The sequence below is a fragment of the Erpetoichthys calabaricus genome, chromosome 7 (genome assembly GCF_900747795.2).
Source record: "Erpetoichthys calabaricus chromosome 7, fErpCal1.3, whole genome shotgun sequence".
Classification (NCBI taxonomy): Eukaryota; Metazoa; Chordata; class Cladistia; order Polypteriformes; family Polypteridae; genus Erpetoichthys; species Erpetoichthys calabaricus.
In genome coordinates this window covers 157,957,758-157,979,927 of record NC_041400.2, presented here as the reverse complement: position 1 = coordinate 157,979,927, position 22,170 = coordinate 157,957,758, and the positions used below count along the sequence as shown (strand labels likewise).

General features: G+C 38.1%; 1 protein-coding gene across 1 annotated transcript in view; it reads right to left on the bottom strand.

Moving 5' to 3' along the window:
• The window catches only part of cspg4ba (chondroitin sulfate proteoglycan 4ba), an 86,880-nt gene extending 66,145 nt beyond the window's left edge, over positions 1-20,735 (bottom strand). The window contains exon 1 of the mRNA XM_028805614.2: positions 20,527-20,735. Coding sequence (XP_028661447.2) covers positions 20,527-20,608 — 82 coding nt within the window. The 5' untranslated portion in view covers positions 20,609-20,735. The remainder of the gene's footprint in view (positions 1-20,526) is intronic.
• Positions 20,736-22,170: the final 1,435 nt, after the last annotated feature.

Sequence of the window (22,170 nt, the reverse complement as noted above, 5' to 3'; positions counted from 1 at the left end):
CCGACCAAGGAACTTCCACTACAATATACAAGCATGAGTAACAAGAAGAAAAGTCAGAAAGAACCAGAAAAGAAACTTAAAGCTGCATCAAAGTCCGGACAGACTTCCGGCCTGAGTGCAAGTGTAAGGTATGGCCTCACGGAGACTGACCTGGAACAGGCAGAAGAGTGCGCAGAATTCCTGGGACCCCGCTCCATTGTATCGTCTCCAGTCAAGAGTGAAAATGGGAGCGAAGGCGCAAGTGATACAGGTCGCGAGGGATCGCCGATTTCTGAGGATCATTCGAGACTAGAAAGGGCTCTGCAGGACGTGCTCTCATCTACTCATTGCGAGCCTGTAACAGGAGCTGCATTTTCACTTGCGGAGCACGAAAGCCGAAGCGAACTGTCCGAACTGAAAGAGATGATCGCTACACAGTCAACTGCCATGGTTACAGCCATGAAGGAGCTTAAGAAAGATAACACAAATGATCTTAAGAAGGTGGCCATTGAGCTCAAGAAGGATAACAAAGATAAGGAAACGCGTTTATTTAAACGTTTTGACGTGAACTTTAAAGCTATGTTGGAGAAATTAGTGGAACACATTGAAGAAACTAATTCCAAACTGAAAAGGCTTGATGATCATATTAATGACGTTTCAGATCAGCTGGAAGACGTTAAGCAGGGACTCACGGCTCGAGTGGAAACAGCGGAACAACTGGCATCTAACGCCGATGAAAAAGCCACAGCTGCGAACTCGGAATGCAAAAAACTTGGAGACAGACTTGCAGCCCTGGAGGATGGGTGCAGAAGAAATAATATAAGAATTGAGGGTATACCTGAGAAACGAGAAAGCTCAAGCCCAGTGAAATTTGCAGTAGAATTACTGTCTAAAATAATTGGAGATGACTTTAAACTCGACAATGAGATAGCCACGGCTTATCGCACAAAGATACCAAGCGCCTTTAAACCTAGGTCTTTTATTGTCCGCTTCGAGCGACTAAGATGTAAGCTTGATGTGATGGCACTTCTCAGACACAAGCAAGAGATTATATTCGAAAATAATCTTATTCGTATTTTTCCCGACTTCTCACCATCAACAGCTGCAAAACGCAGATCCTACAACGACATTAAAAGGATGCTACGGGAAGCCGATATCAAATACAGCCTCTTGTATCCTGCCAAACTGAAAGTGGAAGTTCAAGATCGACATTATATTTTCTTCAGCAAAGAAGAAGCTGAAAAAGAATTAAAGAAGCTGTTTCCGACACTTTTTTGAAAGTTAATTAAAGAGCCGTATTCTATCAAGGCACGGGAAGGACCTATGATCTGATCGCTGGATCCATGTTTAATGAGACTGGTATTATAATCATACATCCCTTATTTTCTTTTTTTTTTTTTATCTGGACTTTATATGTTATATGTTTATGTTTTAATCAGAGTTATAGAGTTATAGACATGAGTATGAAAATGTGGAAGTGATTAAAGTAGGATTCGTTTTATTTTTATTTATTTATTTATTTATTTATTTTTTTTATTTTACTATACCTTAAAGTAGCTTGTTTAACTTCATACCCTTAGTTTATTGCTTGTTCTATTATTTATATAATTACCATTGTACTATTACAGTAGGAATTACCAGGTTTATCCTAGACTAGTTTTTAAAATCATTCCCAGGGTTGTTTTTTTTTTTTGTTTTTTTTTATCTTAATATCTTAACTTAAAAGCGCTGAAGATTATTTCAAGCTTAAATATTGTTAATGAGAACATTTTCGGCAGATAGTATTAAGAATTTAACTGCAAAAGATATCTCTGTTTTAATTCTGTTACGCCGCTGCAGGGTGGGGTTTGTTCTGTTTTGGACGTGCTCTGTCTCTTCGTATGTCAGAGGACTGGAACATCGCGAAGTGGGATCTAGCCTCATGTGGGAAGGCAAAATGGGGGGGGGGGTGGGGGGATAAAGGGGGGAGAGAAGGAGAGCAGGTTATATCTAATCTATTCTTGTAATTCTTATAATTATAAATATCAATGCAACAATAGGCTAAAATGCAATAACTCATGGGGAATCTTGAAACTAAGATTAAAAGTGCCATATTACCAATTAAAACTATAAATGACATTAAAAACTCAGAATCAATGTCTCCAGGATGGGACAGTTAACTTTGTGAGCTGGAATGTTAAAGGCCTGAATCACGAATTAAAGAGAAAGAAAGTATGCTCTCACCTAACAGGCTTAAACGCTAAAATAGTATTTCTACAGGAGACCCACTTACTAACCAAGGATCAGTTCAGATTACAAAAAGACTGGACTGGCCAAATGTTCCATTCTAGCTTTATAAAGAAAACTAGAGGGGTGGGAATTCTCATACATAGAACAGTTCCATTTGTAGCATCAGAGGTAGTGTCGGACCCTGAAGGGAGATATGTGATGGTCATGGGCAACTTATATAACAGTAAAATGATTTTGATAAATGTTTATGCACCCAATGTTGATGATAAGGAATTCATGCAAAATCTATTTGCATCCATTCCCAATGTGAACACTCATAAAATTATAATGGCTGGGGACTTTAATTGTGTTTTAAATCCACTCTTAGATAGGACTCCTGTGACAGGGGGGACGACATCTAATACTGCAAAGATAATTACACAGTTTTTAAATGATCACAACTTATCAGACCCCTGGAGGTTTCTTAACCCAAACTCAAGAACATATTCGTTCTACTCACCAGTGCATTATAGCTACTCAAGAATTGATTATTTTTTTATAGATAATAATTTCCTGCCTACAATTAAATCATGCAAATATGACACAATTGTTATCTCTGACCATGCCCCTCTAGTCTTGGAGCTAAAATCATTAAGCCCCTCACACTCACCTCGCAGATGGCGTCTTAACCCTCTTTTATTGGCAGACGAGAACTGCACAGAATTTATATCCAAACAAATCAGCTTCTTCCTAGAGACAAACACGTCCACAGAGGTTTCTGCAGGAACACTCTGGGAAACTTTAAAGGCCTTCTTAAGAGGCCAGATTATTTCATATCTTTCCCATAGAAATAAATTAGAAACCAAGAAAGTGTCAGAGCTAAGAAATGAAATTACTAGAATAGATGAAGAACAACCCAGGCGTCCAAGTGAAGCTCTTCACAGGAAAAGGCAGGCCCTGCATACAGAACTTAACATCTTAACAACTAAAGAAACTGAACAACTTATTTATAAGTCTAGACAGCATTACTATGAACACGGAGAAAAAGCTAATAAGCTTTTAGCTCAACAAATTCATAAACAAGAAGTTCACAATGCAATACCAGTAATCACCAACAAGAATGGAGAAGAAATCATCGACCATAATAAAATAATGCACACATTTAGAGATTACTATAAGTCTTTATATTCCACTGAGACCAAAGAAGACAACACGCAATCTAATGCATTTCTGGATAATTCACAAATACCACAAATAGATGCTTTAAGTTCTGAGGAACTGGATAAACATCTAACGCTAACAGAATTACTAGACGCTATAAAATCACTACAAAGCGGGAAATCATCAGGCCCTGATGGTTACCCCGTAGAGTTTTATAAGAAATTCTCCACTCAGCTAGCTCCACTCTTATTGGTAACATTTACAGAAGCTAAAGACCACCAAATACTACCTCAAACATTTCGACAAGCATTAATCACCGTCTTTCCTAAACAAAATAAGGACTTGTTACAATGTGCATCATATAGACCAATTTCACTCCTGAATAATGATGTTAAGATACTCTCAAAAATCCTAGCTAGAAGGATGGAGAAAGTGCTGCCCTCGGTAATATCACAAGATCAAACTGGATTTATTAAAGGCCGACATCTATCTTCAAATCTCCGACGCTTGTTTAATGTTATATATTCACCAGCAAAATCAAACACCCCAGAGATATTACTATCATTAGACGCAGAAAAGGCATTTGACATGATCGAATGGAATTACCTTTTCACTGCATTGGAGAAATTTGGGTTTGGCCCGAATATTTGTGCTTGGATCAAACTACTGTATACCAGTCCAGAAGCTTCAGTTTGTATTAATAACATTTGCTCAGACTACTTTAAACTAGAACGTGGTACCAGACAAGGATGTCCCTTGTCGCCACTGTTGTTTGCAATCGCTATTGAACCACTGGCGGTTCACTGCCGAAATTCTTATCAGATAAAGGGGATTGTCAGAGAAGGACTGGAACAGAAAATTTCTCTATATGCAGATGATATGGTCTTATATATATCAGACCCAGAAAACACTGTCCCTGCTGTTTTAACAGCACTAACAGAATTTCAAAAGATATCTGGTCTTAGAATTAATCTGAATAAAAGTATACTCTTTCAAGTGAATTCACAAGCATATAATATTAAATTAGACACCCTACCTTTTACCATAGCAGATCAGTTTAAATACCTAGGGGTAAATATCACAAGTAAACATAAAGCTCTTTATCAACAAAATTTTGGCGTCGGTATGGAAAAAATTAAGCAAGACTTGCATAGATGGTCAACCCTTCATCTCACTCTAGCCGGAAGAATTAACATTGTTAAGATGAATATCCTTCCTAAACTTCTCTTTTTATTTCAAAACATTCCAATATATATCAATAAATAGTTTTTTAAACAGTTAGATTCAACAATAACCTCTTTCATTTGGAACTCAAAACACCCACGTATCCGAAGAGCGACCCTACAAAGACCTCAGGCAGAAGGTGGCATGGCTTTACCTAATTTTCAGTTTTATTACTGGGCAGCAAACATAGTAGCCATAAAAACCTGGACACAAATAAATGCACATACACAGGCTTGGTCCGCAATAGAAGTAAAATCCTGTAGTACTTCTTTATATTCCCTGCTCTGCTCTCCAATAAATGAAAGTTATCGCAAATATACTAATAACCCAATTGTGCTTTACTCACTCAGAATATGGAACCAAATTAGGAAGCATTTTAAGATGGAAAATCTTTTATCAGTGGCACCTCTGCAAGAGAACCACCTCTTTCAACCTTCGCAAGTATATCCAGTTTTTAATACCTGGAAAAGTTTTGGGATTAAAATGCTCAGAGATCTTTATATAGACAACATATTTACATCTTTTGAACAATTACGTTCAAAATTTAACCTCCCAGCTACACATTTCTTTTACTATCTTCAAATTAGAAATTTTGTTAAACAGAAATTGCCCGATTTCCCCCACCTTGCACCCTCCACACTGCTGGAAAAAATACTGCTCAATTCCGAGGAAACAAACACTATTTCCGCAATATATAAAATCTTATTAGAGTCCCTACCTTTCAAAGATCCAATGGGACATTGGGAAGAAGATCTCTTAATCAATATATCAGAAAAGGAGTGGAAGGTAGCAAAGCAGAGAATTCACTCGAGTTCTATATGCGCAAAGCATAGAATTATTCAACTAAAAATTATATATCGAGCTCATCCGTCTCGCTTAAAACTGTCCAAAATGTTTCCAGGCCAGGATCCAACCTGCGAGCGCTGCAACCAAGCTCCTGCCTCACTGGGTCACATGTTCTGGGCCTGCACCAAACTAACATCATTTTGGACAAAAATTTTTAAGTGCCTCTCAGACAGCCTTAGTATCACAATCCCTCCTAACCCACTAACAGCTGTGTTTGGTGTTCTTCCAGATGGACTGGAATTGGAGAAGGACAAGCAAACGGTGATTGCATTCACTACACTCTTGGCACGCAGACTTATTTTGTTAAATTGGAAGAATCCTAATTCTTCTCTTATAAGTCAGTGGGAAACCGATGTTTTATATTATTTGAAATTGGAAAAAATCAAATTTTCAGTTAGAGGATCTGTACAAAATTTTTTCAAAACATGGAAGGATTTAATCAATATTATTTTAGAATAAGAGAAATAACTATTATTGCATTTAACTCCCTTCTCCATCTCTTATTTATATAGATATTTACTTCTCCCCTTCTTTTGTCTAATGTTGCCTTATTAAAAAGCTTAAAGAAATTTTCCTTTAGCTAAGCTCTCCTTCTCAGGGGTGGGGTTTGATTTGTTTTCAAATTTGTTGGGTTATAAATTGATCTGTTTTGTATGGAATGATTACAATGAAAATTAATAAAATAAAAATATTAAAAAAAAAAAAAAAAAATACAGGAAGCAATTAAAACTTTGAATACATCAGTTTTAAGAGGTGAAGAATCAATGTAAGGTTATGACTCCTAATAGTTTATCTAAATTAAGCCCAAAGCCATTGTAGCATCAGCAATTGGCTTCTAAGCCTGAATCTTGCTGAAATGAAAACCAGGAGGCACTGCGGAACAAACCTGAGGACTTCTCCTTTAATGAGATCACAAAAAAGAACGTGCAATGTCATAAATAACTGACAATGCAGGATGACAGCGCCAACTAAGTATAGATTTAAATGGCTTGTTTTACTAATAGACTGAACTGACTTCTAATGTATAGATTAGTTAGTGAAAAAATATACAGACTATAGTCCTCTCCAAGTGAGATTGGGCACCCCTGTTCTAGAGTGCTGTCAGACATTTTGAATAATGTAAAGTTAAATTCTTCAGAAGCCAGTGATAAGCATGATAATTCTTCAAGGTAGTGGCAGCTGAATTATTTCTCCCACTGTGCAGATATCTGCTTAAGGAATGCAGTAATGACATTAGGCCAGAAAGTGGGAGGGTGAAATGTAATCCCTAGAGGCATACTTTTTTGACTTCTCCATGTAAGTAAAACATAAACAATGGGGCACTTTAAAATAGCTTAATCACTTGTCTACCCTGTTATTGTTTTATGCTGCAGCAAAGTAGAAAAAAAAACATATTTCAAGGCTTGAATATCAATATTTTCAGAAACATCTAACATCCATTTCTGGTCATTCTATAAGAAAGAGGAGTCATGTGCCCTCCAGCTAGTCTCACACTAGCAGAGTTTTAAAAGGCCTTTTCACTATCATGCCTTGTCATCAGACTGTAACTGCCTCTCAGCATATCTGTGGACTGAGTTGTAAAAGATCCAAGAAATGTAGAGTGACCCACAAAAGCTAACAGAACTGCTTCTTAACAATACTAGGGGGCTTCGCTCGCCAACCCCCATGTTTGGTTTTCTGGATACAAAATTTTAAGATTTTTTTTCTTTGAATTGTTGCTATTTCATTAGTTTCACTTTTATTTCAGAACTTATGTAAAAACAATATTTGGAATATTTGGAGTCCCAATATGCTGAATCTTTTAAACGAGGTCACCGAGACATGTGTTTAATGACTTTGTCAGGTTAGAGATAATGAAAACTGGAATTCAAAAGACTCAAAAAAAAAACACAGGCATGAAACACATGCACAGCGAGATACAGAATAGGAAAGCAGAAAAAAACTAAAGTGCCCAAAAAAAAAAAAGAAAGTAAACATCACATTAGCACAAAGAAAGAGAAATTATTACTCAGAGCAGGCGGGCTCATTTTTGTATCTCCGTCAGTTGTGGTCTTTCGTTTTGAACCTGTGCCTGCTTTGCATCCGCAGTTTCAGATGCGCGTTGTAGGCGCCTATGTTCATTGTATTTGTCCATGCTGGCGCGTTTTTGTAGCTCCGTTAGTCGAGCTGTTTGGTTTTGGAGCCGAGACAGTTTTGCTTCCGCGGTTTCAGACGCGCTTTGTAGGCGCCTACGTTTAATTTCTTTATCCATGCGGGCTCGTGTTTGTAGCTCCGTTAGTCAAGCTGGACCGTTTTGGAGCCGTGACTGTGACTCCATTAGTTATCCGTTGTTCACCGTTAGTAATATGGATAATTGCACTTACTGTTATACTGTTAATACTGAGCATTTTCTGTGGTTGTACTGTTAATGATGCATCACTGTAATGTGATTTACATATGCTATATGGTTTGGACGTGTGAGGATGCTGTACGTTTAATACGGAGAGTTCGTTGTAGGCGCCTGCGTTCATTGATTCTATCCAGGCAGGCTCGTGGTTTACCATTCTCGGTTACTTTCACGCGCCTTCCGTACTATCTTTGTGGACCTGTGGGGCCTCCGTAGGTGTGTTAGAAGTGCGTGGACCATGCTGTGTAGTGTGGCCGTTTAGTTCAGAAGCGCGTTGTAGGCGCATGCGCCTTTCGTACTTTCACGCGCCTTCCGTACTATCTTTGTGTACCTATGGGGCCTCCGTAGCCTCTTCCGTTTGACTCTGGGGTGCAGCGCAGAATCCGCTTTTTTGTGTGGCTGTGTCGTTAGTCGTTAGCGATGGGCGCGTTGTGGCTTCATTTCTCATTCACGTTAGTTGAGCTCTTTCGTTTTTGGGCCATGACTCCTTCGTTTTCGCGCTTGCGGTTTATGAGATGCGTGCTTTCGGCGCCTGCGCACTATGTCTCATGGTCCCATTGCCGTGTACCTGCGTCCATGCCTTCCGGTTTACCATTCTTGGTTAGTAATATGGATTCTTTGAATATTATTATTGGTCTTTATTTGGGTGAGGCCTTCACACAGGGTGATTTAATAAAATCAATATGCATATAATACATTCAAGGGGGCTGCAATAGCAGTGTCTTGTTTTAAGTGCTCATTGGGCAAGAAGGGAAAGAGCAGCTGCTGTCTTTCAGAAAACTGTTACTTTCTTGAGAGTCTTGTCTCTTCTTCAGAAAAAGTCTTTATTTTGATGGAGAAGACATAATCTACAATGAAGAAAAGGAGCCACCTGGGATGTTCACCAGTGTCTTGCTGTTGTAAATGGGACTGCAGGAACCTGCCCAGATTAAACAGTTCTATCATTTTGTACTTGTTGTCATTTGTTTTGAAACAAATAAATATAGTTTGTGAGTGAAAGCTTAAAGCCATTCTTTCTGTCTCACAGCTACTAGAGGGCCAGGAAGTTAAGATTTTTCATTTCTTGACTATCTATGACTCTGCATGTTTTTTTATGCAGACTGATTTACAGGGAATACAAGGTAAAGATTGCAAGGGTGCACCACAGCTCACATGGCCTGTCCTTTGGTCTTCAGCCAGGAAACCACTGATCTGGAAGTGAATTTCTGAAGCCCACCTCTGACCTGCCTCCTGCTCTGTTCTCTTCCAGTCCCCAATCATCATGGTGTCTGTGTTTTTGGACTGTCGTGTGCTAGCTGTAATACCTTTGTCTAGCCTGAGGCACTACAACTTATTTTTTATTGTTTATTTTGATTTCTATGTTGGCAATTAAACAGGGATTCTTTGGTGGATCCCCAATTCTCTTTTACATTTTTTTGTGTCTTCTCTTCACAGTGTCCACATTTATAAGGTTTTAATGCAGTGTGCTTCAGTGTCACATACCCTTAAAAGACCCAAATTCTATTCCCAGCCTGGTCATCATTTGTATTTTTTCTTCAATGCATGTGTTGCTTTTCTTTGGGTTTTCTGCTGTGATTTCACACCCACAGATTAAGTTAACTTTTAACTGGTCTTGCATGAGCAGGTCGTGAGTATGTGCATAAAAGTGTCCTATGGTGGTCTGTCATCTCACCCACCGAGACAGGAAGAGGAAGGATCATAAAATGTAAGGGTGATTGGCTTTTAAAGGTAAAAGTTGATGGGTGAAACAATTCAAACTGGCTTGTGGCAATGTTCTCATTTTCTCATCATTTGTTCCTGGTGTGCAGTGGGGCTGGCAGGATGTTTATCGATGTGTCCGCACCGAGGCAGCATGTTAATAGTGCCATGTGAGCCAAACTGTATATCATTTCTAGGCAACAGTTGATACACTTAATCCACATTCAATACATATTCCGGCACAGGCTTCATAAAATACTGCCAGGATATAGTTTATCCTTAGAACAATGAGCAAAATAATAAAGAAATAATTACATTTGGAAAAAAATAAAAAAGATTAGCTTTAAATCAATAAAATACACAAATCAGTCATTAAAACAATACAAATATATGAATTCACCACATCTGTTTTATGTAAATACATATTTTTATGTAATTTTGCAAATTTTAAAATTGAATGTGAAATAAAACTTAGCTGTTTCACACATCCCCCTTGCTTTTCTAACTATATCGGCAATTTCAAACTGTCCTACAAACTAATAGGCACCTGTCCTTTCTCACTAAACACACGTTTTAGACGTTGTGCCTGTAACTGACACATTAATAACATTCAAGAAGTTAACATTTTTCAAAATGACAATCAATATATACATAATACAATATGTGCAAAATCAGGAAAATGAAAGCCAATATCAGTTATGCTCCGACACTGGCAGCGTGAATTGCAGTTCTGAGATATTTGAAACTTTCAAAATGAAAATATTTCTTACAGTTTCTAAAGGCAGTATATAAATTAGGCACTTGATATGTATGTTACTCTTATGCTTAACTCTCATTTTTTGTATTATTATTTTGGAATATAAAAAATCAAATTGCTCTTGTATGAAAATGCCTACCCTGATCAAAGTGGTGCCCAAGGTGATCATCTCATTCCATGTGCCAGGCCCTGTGCCCACATGTAAGTGACTGGCTTTGTGCTCAATACCACCTAGAAATAGTTACATGAGAATCCATAAATTGCTTTGGATTTTCTTCAAACAGTCTACACTGCATTGCTGCAGCTGTTCATTCTCCTAGTAAGTCTGTGACGCCCTGGTTAAAAATCAAACTTAGACTCCAGTTGAGGGTCCTCATTTGTTCCAGTCACACAAACATACATCGGATTCCTTACATAATATATTAAACACTCTTCTTGTTGTGCAAATGTAATTAAATGGAGATCTTACCTATACTTTAGAGGTCTATTCATTTTTTACATTTAAGATGTTTCACTTAAAGATTTACCAATGTTGTTACTTGTCCTGGTGTCTATATAAACACAGGGAACTCCAGTTTCTGTATTGCATCTTGCCTGAAGAAGGGGCCTGAGTTGCCTCGAAAGCTTGCATATTAGCTAATAAAAGGTGTCATTTTGACTTCTCACTAAATGCATTACAAATAACATAAGTGGTGAACAGTTGCCTGCAGCAGTCCTCACATTGCACGTTTATGGCCAAAAGTAGCTGCTGACTGGACTACAAATGGTTTAATAATTTTCACAAGTAAGCAGCACACAAATGCTAGTGGGCAGTCAGTAAACTTGTACTTCCTGAAATCTTAGCACATCGTAAACAGAATATGGCAACACAGATGCTTTTGTCACCTGTCATAACATACCATGGGTTGTTATTAACACTTTAAAATACTACAGCTTATAACAGATTTTTTGAAGTAGTCAAACTCATAATTGGTCATGCATTTGCATTTTGAAATGGAAACGAATGTCATTGTCATCATATTAAGTTAAGATCAACTATATCACTCGGCTCAAAATTAGTCCTACAACTGAAAATACACCATGGAATTAATTTATGAAATTCTGCCCCTGTGTTAGACACCAATCTATTAGAGGCTAAAAATTTCTGTGCTTTCCGAGATTGCCTGCCAAATAGGTTTTTTTTTTTATTTTACTTTAAAATTGTTATTCCCTAAAAGTAAATAAGCAGCAATAACAACCTGGCCTTGAATGGCTTGGGGCAAAAGACATTATTGAGGATTTCAAAATACACTTAATTTTTGTCAGTGCTCAGACTGATGTCCTGTGTGACAGAGTAACACCAGCTCAAAATGAGCAGCAAGTCATGAATTCTTAGCTAGAGATACCCTTAGTTAAGGATAATCTGAGAACTTGCAAGAGTCTACTAGGATTCACTCGTTCACACTTTCACAAACTAGCCAAGCTTCTGATTTCCTCACTTGGTGTGTGTTTGCACATGCATAAAGATCCTGAAAATGTGCATATTATCAGAGTCTGCTAACTGAAGTTCTTGTTTTCTTTGGGCTAAAAGAGAAACAGTAGTAGTTGTCAATTGCCGCTGTTGTTCCATGTATTTATAAATGTACTAAGATGACAAAGATGTAATTAAGACTGTAAATAATACCAGACAAGAAAAATGGAAAATAGCAGTGCCCAATGCAAACCAGCATGGATATAAAGACATATGCTACTGACGTTTTACAGTTGCAGACATCAGCCCAAAGCTTCGAGTTTACTTGTACACCCGGCTTCAATTTCATCAATACCTCAGAGCCACCAGAACACGTCAGTCAATTTAATGGTGACAAAAGCATCTACGAAGCAAACCATAAATAGTCCCACCTGGTTGTAACCACTCAAACAATCTCCTGCTAGTTTACATGGCAAGTAGCTCCTTTATTTTAAAATGCGCCCCATTTCCAGACATTCCTTACATACCTAACTTTTGAAAATAAACCTTCTCAAAATGATAAGGCTAAGCATACATTTGTCATCCTACAAGTCTCTTATCACTGATTCACTGGCATAAACACCAGTGCATCATAAGTGAGGATACACTGACATTTTGCACTTTACCTTGTAATTTTCTGGCTTTGTTCCCACACGTGTCAAACCTGGAAAATCTCTAGTTACACACTAGGTCTTGTCCTGTAATATTGCTCACTTGGATTTCCTGGGATTTTAAACTGTTTTCTTCACACATGCCCTCAACCTTGTAAGTCATCGGTGAATTTCTGGGATAGCATGGGTGAGTAAAAAAAGAGTGTCTTACACATACAGGTTTAGCTTGATGGACAATATTCCTCACCGTGAATGTTCTCAGATCCCTATATGATTAACAGAGTATTAGCCGCATCTGAACGTTTAGCCAACATGGAGGCATGAAGGGATTAAAAACACTAGCTCTAGTGATCTGCAGGGGACAACATTAGGAGAGAAGTCAGTTTACCTATGAACTCTCCGTCATGTACTACAAACCAGTCTGATCTTACTGGCATTAATATGACAACCTGGTGAAATCACCAGTTAATTTGATGTTGAAGGAACAAATCTTATCAGCCCTTGAAATCAATTTACTGAAAAAAAATTGTGAAGTCAACTGAACAATTTAAATGTAAGTCTAAACGGCTCACAAATGTCCAAATAAGCCAAAAGTACATACTGCTTTGCTATGGAAACATGTAATCCCAACCATTCATTTTTATCTTTTAAAATAACAATAAAATCTGTGTGGGCCCTCTGCACCACATCCACATCTCTGTAGAATAAGGAAAAAAGAAATAACCATATCTTAATTTTCCTGTTTCCAAATTTTTCTTTCATTAGAAAATTATTTTAAAGAAATTACCTTAAAAAGGTATGTTTGGCTTTTTTCACATCAAACCTATTTTGTCACAGTTATTGTATTTATTCATTTGACAGGGGAAATTATGTTCTTAAATAAAGGATTTCTTGTAAATTTTCAATATCGTGCCTAAGTAAAATTATAACTTGAAAACCTACTGTAATATATTCACTTTCAAGCGACAAAGATTCTTAGCTCAGAAAACAAGCCTTCCACATTTCTGAGATTTGCTTCTGACAGAAAAAAGAAACAGTAAATACGCCGTTCATCACAGATTCTTGGCACTATTTTTCCTGAGGTAAGGAGATTACCGTTCCCTTGTCTGATCACAGCTACCATTGTGTTCTGGATTTTCATAGAAATAATGAAGCGAAACAGGAAGACACCATGCACATGCCTTAAACTCCCTATTTAGTGTAGCATTGCCTTTCTACTTCTTTATAGTCAGACATGTCGCTGATATAAAATGACAGCTTATTAATATAAATACTGAAAAAAAAAAAGTTTACTAAACTACCAACAGGAAACGAGGCACCGTGGTGTGAAAGGGAGACAGGCAATGAGTGTGCTGACATGCACACAAAAACACAGGATCAGGTGAGTAACTCGGTTAGGACAGAAACAGGGTTTCTTAAAAATCCCTGAAAAAATGTGCAAGTCCACTCACAGTTCTCCTTTGGGGAAAACAATCCAATGTCATAAAAATTTGCTAAATAAAAAAGACAAAACATCATCAACGGCTGCCATGCGTCTGAAAACAATCATGGAGTTGGTGTCTCCCGATGAGTGTGGGAAATGTTATTTTTAAAAGTAACTTTAGTTACATTACTCATTACTTACAAAAAATAAAGAAAGTACATACAGTATGTTATATAGTTACTTATTATAAAATGTAATGCATTATAAACAGTTGCATTTGCAATACTTTTTATTGTTTTGCATGAAAAACTGCACATTTGACTGGCCAGCACTTGTCATTAAATCCTATGCCCCCATTTCATTTAACTGACCAGAGACACAAAACGTGATAATTTTCTTGCTTTTTACAAATACTTTTGGTTCTTCATGTGCTGTGAAGTAAATAACAGCCATCCCCTTTTTACATTTGCTAACTGAGCCCCAGGAGTTTTGTGATTATGAGCACTAGCTTCTTCACCACCTGATCACACAGTTTCAACATACACTATCTATTGCAAATAGCTGGATTAAAACTAAACTGACACTTTACTTATAGGTTTCTGTTACCAGATCTTTTCTTTATGGCTGTACAATTGAGCCCTGCAAAGGAGTGGTGTATCGGTACTTTTGCTTCTCCCCTTGTACCCAGTGCTGCTGGAATAATAATAACACATGTATTTTTACTTCAGTAAAATAAGTATTGCGTTAGGTTACTTGTTACTTTAAAAAGTAATCAGACTATGTAACACGTGCTACTTTTAGTGCACTACCCACATCACTGCTTCCGAGATTGTGCTACTGAGCTCAGCACTGTACGCTTAGCTCATCAACATAAATTTAACATTTTCTGAAATGTTGTGACAGATTATTCCAACCAGGAAAAGGTAAAATGCAATCCCTCAAACATTTGCCTCAGGAAATTTGTCTTTGTGGACGTTTCCACTGTTTTCTACTGTGGCTTCTGGATGCGTGTGCTGACAGGCGAACAGAAAGCAACAGACCTATGCAAACTATGACATCCTTAAGTGTAACACAGTTACGGGTTCACATGGCCAAAAAACTGGCTTACTCGTGCAGGACTCTACACGTCTTAACCCAGCTTTCACAGAGACCAATATCCTGGTTTCCATAACAGGAATAAGGCTATAACATGACATTTATGAAGCCGGGTTCCTGTGAATAATTGAGGTCTTCATGTAAACACACTCAATGTAGTGAAGAGTATAGCTGGTCTTCTTTTGAAATGACTCAGCATCTCACAAAAATGTATTTTTCCCAAAAAATAACATGCATATTCTGTTTTACTATATGAGTAGAATCTTAAGACATCAATGCTCAAAAAAATTCTTGGCCTAAACATTGACAAATTTGGTAAGCTGTAAATATTTTGTTTTTTTACATTTGGACTGATGCCTCATAGAGCACATTTTAAACCACAAGAACAGGCATGATATTTTTTTTAAATGTGTAAAACAATAATTCACTTAAGAACACAATTTCCAGTACCAAATTAAAGTATACAATAATTCTGAAAAAAATATCCTTTAAGTTAGCTGAATCCTTGGGTCTTATAATTTGACTTGCGTCTTGGTGTACAGGTTCATATTTTGTCCTACTCTCATTGATATCATGTCTCTGAAGGTGAGGCAATGTTGGGGATCACAAATAATACAACTAGCACAGGGTAACAATTTAAATGTGGATTTTAATTTGTGTCACAAGGTCTTCACCTAAGGAAATGGCCCTGCAAACAAGGCAGGGTAAACAAACATAAGTGAATAAACATTTGTGAATTTCCCCCTGGGATTAATAAAGTATCTATCTATCTATCTATCTATAATCATGGAGTAGGCAACGGCAAACTGATCATTGCAGGCAGTTTTAGAAATAAATTTGATTACTCCCAAATGGAGCAAATCAATAAATCAAACATAATTTTTGTAAGCTTTTCTTTTATCTTGGTTAGAAAAAGGTTAGATCCCCTTCAACATTTTTTAAAAGACAATGATGGACTCACTGTGAGTAAAAATGGCAAGTTGTTATTGATGCCACAATGCACAGGGAGTCAGCATAGGAGCCGTGGATCCCCCTTCAAATATTTTTGACACAAAGGAAAGTGACGGTTGCAGCTTTGTAACAAACTCTAAGAGTATGCCGCTGGGGAGAAATGCTGTGCATTAGTGAAGTCACAACTTTCAGGCAACGTTTAATCAGGCAAATGAGGCCTGCAGTTCAAAATATTGGTAGGACCACTCTGGAGCCCCTAACAGCCCAAATCTGCAATACACTGCAAAAAGGCATGTCTAGGTGTTTTTTGACCTCGTATTTACAAATCAAAATGAATGCCATCAACCAATTATCAACTTGGCAGTAATAAGAAGCAAACTCTAGCATCAGTTATAAAGCATTAACAAGGGGTAGGGTTAGTAATAAAAATTGTTATAAAAAAAGTCAAGACTAGGTAATAAAACAATGCAACTCAATAACTAAGCACCAAGTCAGTGTTAGGAGCCAAATTAAATAACAGAAAATTGTGGCTAAAGTAGGCCTAGGTGTATAGGTAGTGTGAAGCAAGGCAAAGACCAAAGACAAATGTAAGTCACATCAGCCATGTGAGTCTCTCTAGAGTGAGCGCCTAAATCATAGGCACAGCCATCACTCTCTCTTGAAACTATCTAATGTTTTAAGTTCCAGATAAACTCCACAAAATAAAACAGAAGTCCTTTAAACAAGATCCTACTTAAAAAGTATGATTCAAATGTGAATAAAATATTTTATACCATTTAGAAAATGAAATATTGTTTAACACTTTTCCACAGACCCTGCAATAATCACAATGTGTGTTACAGTGAAAACAAGACTACAATAAAGCATAACCATGCAATTTGACAAGCAATAAATCAAATTGGTATAACTTAATCAAACCAAGTATTACATAGCAACCGCTGTTACTCCCACCTAAAACAAGCTATGGAACCCTTTCTTGCTGCTCCACCAACTTTTGAGCACTCTCCTGACATGTACTATGAAAATTATAAATACAATCCGTTCACACACTGCCGTCTGATATAACACAGACATGGAATAAAAGTGAGATTATAGTCACGCAACAAGCAAACAAAGTAGACAATGAGAAAGCATACTGTAACGAGACGGAAATACTGGAGTGTATAGAATGGGCACACAAAGAAAAGGAGTGTTAAGAACTATCTTGGATTCAGGGCAAAATACGGTGATTACAATAATCAATATGTATCATATATAATAGTTGTTGATGTCAGTGAGCACTTGCTGCTTTAGCCATTATAAGCATTGATGGTGTAGCATGTAAGCTGTGTTGCTTTTTCTGCTTAATCGGTGCCGTGATCGGCCGGTGGTGCGCAGAAGGATATGTTGTTTGCTCTTCAGGTTATTAAAAAAGAAAATAACATGAAGATTTTAAATTGCTTCATCTAAAACTGAACTGTGTGTGCTCTTACAATTTCTCTCGTTCTTCCTTCCAGATGTGATAGCAGGCTCTCTGACTGACTGTAAGTGTCCAGGAGCTGCTGAGTGCTTTCCCTTTTGTTTAAATACTTTGATTCAGGATCTTTTGTATTCTTTCCTTGTACTGATATCACTGCTATTTTACATGTTTTTCTGTGATATACACAAGAGTCATCACTTCTTTCAAAGTAATCAGAGTATTCTAGCAATTTTGGAAAAGTATGTTAAAGGAATACTCCACAAAGAAATTATATTGTAGTTTTTAGAGATGGCCGAGAAAGATTTTTAATTTCATGTGTTTGTGATAAACATCCATGGAAAAAGTACTTCAGACAATGTAGGGCAGTGGTTATCAGGTTAGATCCTTGTGCCCCAGCCAGTTTCCCAGTCAGTGAGTCACTTTTACTCCTAATTGATCACACTTATTTAATTAGCTGACCTTTTTTCCATCTTTTATTATTAACATCCAGAAAAACATAGTAGTATGAGAGTTACATTTATAAGAAACTAGCCATACCCCGCTGCTTCGCCCACGCATTAGTGAAACAGGACAGTGAGGAGGGCCCTGCACTCTCACCCTCCCCTCGGCCCGCAGCCTCTGTCTCGGATTAGCACGAATATATCGCACCTGCAAGCGAACTATGATTCTTAGTGCAATGAGAGAAGTCGCAAAATCAGCCGGAATGTTCAAGCAAATTATAGGAAAAAAAAGATCTAAATCCATTAAGTGGTTCTTTCATTCGCTAGCTAAGCAGAGTTAAGGTTACGCACCGAGGCAGACGCGTGAGTGAAGAGGGCCCCACAGCCCAATGAGTCTCTCTCGGATTTACGCTAATAAATTGGTACCGCAAGTGAACTATGATACTTAGAGCGATGAGAAAGTCACAAAATCAACGGAATGTTCAAGCAAATTATAGAATCCGGTAAGTAGTTTTCTCATGAAAAGCAGACAGACATACAAATGTGTCTAATAAACTGTAAGAAATTTCACACTTGGACCACAAAATGTTTAAAACCGTTTCTTAGCGAGCACTTATGGTCCAAGGGTAACCTACATTCCAAATTTCAAGTCCCAAGTTCTCGTGGTTCGGGAGATTTCATGATGAGTGAGTCAGTTGTATTTGGCTTTTATATATAAAGATTAGGAAATATTTGTGACAAGAAATGCTTAACTCATTTTTCATTCATTCAGTTTGCCCTCTTGAATGTATCCTCCTAATAATGATAATTAGTGACCAGCAGAATAGACACCAGGAAAAATTACACTGAATGGTAATGGGCAGCTGTTTTAGTGTGAACCACTTGTATGAGAATTAGTAAATAATCTCTTATATATCCAGGACATTAAAAAAGAACAAAGTATTAAAAAGCAAAAAGAAAGCATTTGTGCCCATCACACATAAATTCTTGCTAAATTCAGAAAAATATATCATGTCCAGTTTGTAAGTTTGATATCATACAAAAAACACAGAAACAAGGAAATGACCACTGACACAATTAAGGAGAGAGTCCAGTTTAAAGCACATGAAAACCTGCAGCCAACTTCATAACCACATGGTGTGGGGCATAAGATGGGAAAACCTGGACAGACAAACGGTGTATGTGGTTTGGAGCTCACAAGCTTTGAGATGTGAGAGAAAATCCAGAATGCTCAGAGACAAAATACAATTAGGTCTGGAAAGAAATGTGAAAACTGCATTGAAATGGCGAGGGAACTTGAAAATGACCTGTAGTCACTGATACTGTAGCAGTAACACCTGTCTGTGATTGATCAGCATCCCACCCAGGGCTCTTTCTTGGCTTGCGCCCAGCATTGTCAGTGTGGACCCGAGCCCTTGGAGCCCTGAATGTATTCAAGCGAGGCTGAGAATGAGCCGAGAGATTAACACCTGTGCCTTTACATCACGACTCAAACATGAAAAAAACAACTGTTATAACTCAAATGGGAAAGACAAAATTAAGCAGTAAACATAACGTGGAAATACGCACAAGTTACAAAATACAGGAATAACAGTCCCAGTGAATAAGAAATACCATATAATTAAGGAACTGATTAATTTATAATGTGGGAATAATTCAGCTTCGCTAAACAGGTTAAAACAAAGTCCGTTGCCACTGAAGCCTTTCAAAAGCAGGTCCGGGTTGCCTAAACTGATCCAAGATATGTCTCTTCTGATTACAAGGCATAGGATAAACAACTGTAAACCACAAAAAGGAGCAAATCATCGACAGCCATTAGGAATCTGCAATTTCTTGACGTTATTTCACGGCATACATATACAGTAAATGAACTTCGTGAAACAAGTTACAATATGTCGGCCGGGTTCAATTAAAAACTTTACAGACTATAGCCAGGCAGGATCCATTAGTTAAAAGGAAAGCGTTAAACCGTCAGCTGCTCGCTTGACTTTCATAAAATTGAGTTACCAGATTTTTTCAGCTCTAATTGCTGCTGATGGTCGGGCAAATCGATGATAAAACGCAAACCGACGAACATCACAATGAGTTCAACACAACTGATCGATTAATTACTTCATGTCTGGATAACGAACTTCGTTCACGTTTCAGCGTTCTGCTTTAAATGTTTTAGCTGATCAAAGCCTGCGAAATTATTTGTATGGATTGCTTTAAACCTCGCCGCTTTTCACATGCCATAAGGATGCGCACATTTCGCTTTAGTTACAGCACAGTGCTTCCAAATGCACTTTTCATCAAAACCCGGTTCGTACTTTGTCCCAGTCTGCACCTTAAGTGTCACCTAGTCTTGCAATCAGACCACAGTCAGATTCTGTGACTTGTTGAACCTGCAACTTTAAGTGCCCACTTCTTCGTCTCCTGTTTTACGCAACTTGCCCAGATCGTACACGAGTAAGTAATTCAATAGGTTGGAATTGCCCTTTAAAACAAAACATCACTTCAAATGTAGTTTTCCAGGTACATGTTGTTTTAACTAAAGCAACGCAGACTTCCAACCAGCACCTACAAAGGTAGTTCGCGTTTTCCTTCATTTTTACACCGTTAATGCGCTGCCATTATCCTGATAAATAAGCAAAACCCTGTTTATTTTTGATTTCTCGAAATTAGTGGACCGACGAAGTCGTCAAAATGAAATGCACACGAACAGCTGCCCGGACTTAATTATTCAGACGTCGGCTCCTGAAGGGGACAAACGTTCAGCCACATAAGAGGACACGGAGCACAAAGTTTAGTGAATCTTACCTGCTAACGCTAGCCGTCCGACGGGGATCAGCGCCAGCCCAAACCACAAGAAAGGCCCTATATTGTGTAAAATCCAGCCCATGTCTCTTCCCTTGCACACTTTACTCAACTCCAGGTACAAGTTTTCAACATTTTCCCCGTCACTATTCTGTGCCACAGAAGCCCTACAGCAGTCAGTGCGACACACTCCACCATTCACGAAGACTGAGTCGCCCACGTGACCTTCTGGCCACGCCTTCAAAACAACTTCCCGCCTACTGCATTCCTCGGAGAGGGATGGCACAGCGGCAAGCAGCAAGATGAAGGTCCTCGCTGAAATGCTGCACAGCATGTTAGGATCATAGCTGACATCTATTTTCATATACATCATGCTAATTTGGCTAGCTACAGACAAATCGCATTCTGTGGATTCTGCCGGAAAAGGAGTTAAAAAACGTGTTTTTGTACTGTCGATCATGAAGTATTGTTTGAAGTTACAGGCGCGTGAGTACCTTGTGTGGAATTAAAGAAACCTGTTATCACCACGTCTGAGTGGACACACCAGTTACTTGACACCTCTTAAAATGTAGCAGAATATATCAATTAGCTATTCAAACCTTTTCGTGCCTATGAGTTTCAGCGGTAGGCTGGCAACTCTTCCACGTTCAAATCCTTGCAATGCTGCTGAGATCGGCTACACTAGCTTACTGATGGAATAAGCAGGTTTGGAAAATGATCGAATTAATATCCTCCACACAATATAGCTCTTTCCTGAAGTTACACGTAAACGTTATTTAAATCATCCATCCAGTTTTGCACCAGACTTTGCACATGTGTAAAAGAAAACGTATTTGCATATAGATGAATGTACACAGTGTAGTGACCGAACAGTAGACTTTTTCCAATTTGAGAAAATACATTACATCGCTCTCCCATTATGTTACACTGGATGGATTAGGATTCTAGCAGAACATTCCCAAAACGTGGACTCATCGTGACATCGTTCACAGATTGGATGTAGATTTCATTAGATCAGATATACTTTATTAAACCCTAAGGGGAAATTCAAATGCATAGCAGCAAACCAAAAAAAAATAACATACACAGATATCGAGTCAAAGTGCAATATAAGACACAAGTAAAAATATAATACAATGAATATGTTGAAAAATAATTGTAGTAAAATAAAGTTTGTACTATTTTCTTATGGCTGCTGCCTAGAGTAAAGGAAGAAACACTGAAGTGCCTAAAGGCAGAAGAGATTCCCAGAGTTGTTTCTTGTTACACCATGAAGGTATGAACCTGTGACTAAAAGTAATCCAAGAAATCGTTCCCTGGAGGACATGAGCAGATGATCCTGATGGAATCCACATTTGCCATCATCCTCTTTTCCACAAAAGCCACCAGAGTGTCCAGTGTCAGTACTGTCATGGAGCCGGCTTTACTGATAATTAATGCAGGCGTTTTGCATCACCTGAACTCAGTTTGCTTCCCCAGGAGACCCCTGCTGCGCACATCAAAAGACCTGAGTCTCCAGGAAGTACAGCCTACTCTGGCCCTGCTTTTACAGTACCACAATACTGTCAGACAGGTCCAGTTTGCAGTTCATATGGACCCCCAAGTACTTGTAGCTGTGCACCACTTCCACCCCTTGATCATAAATGG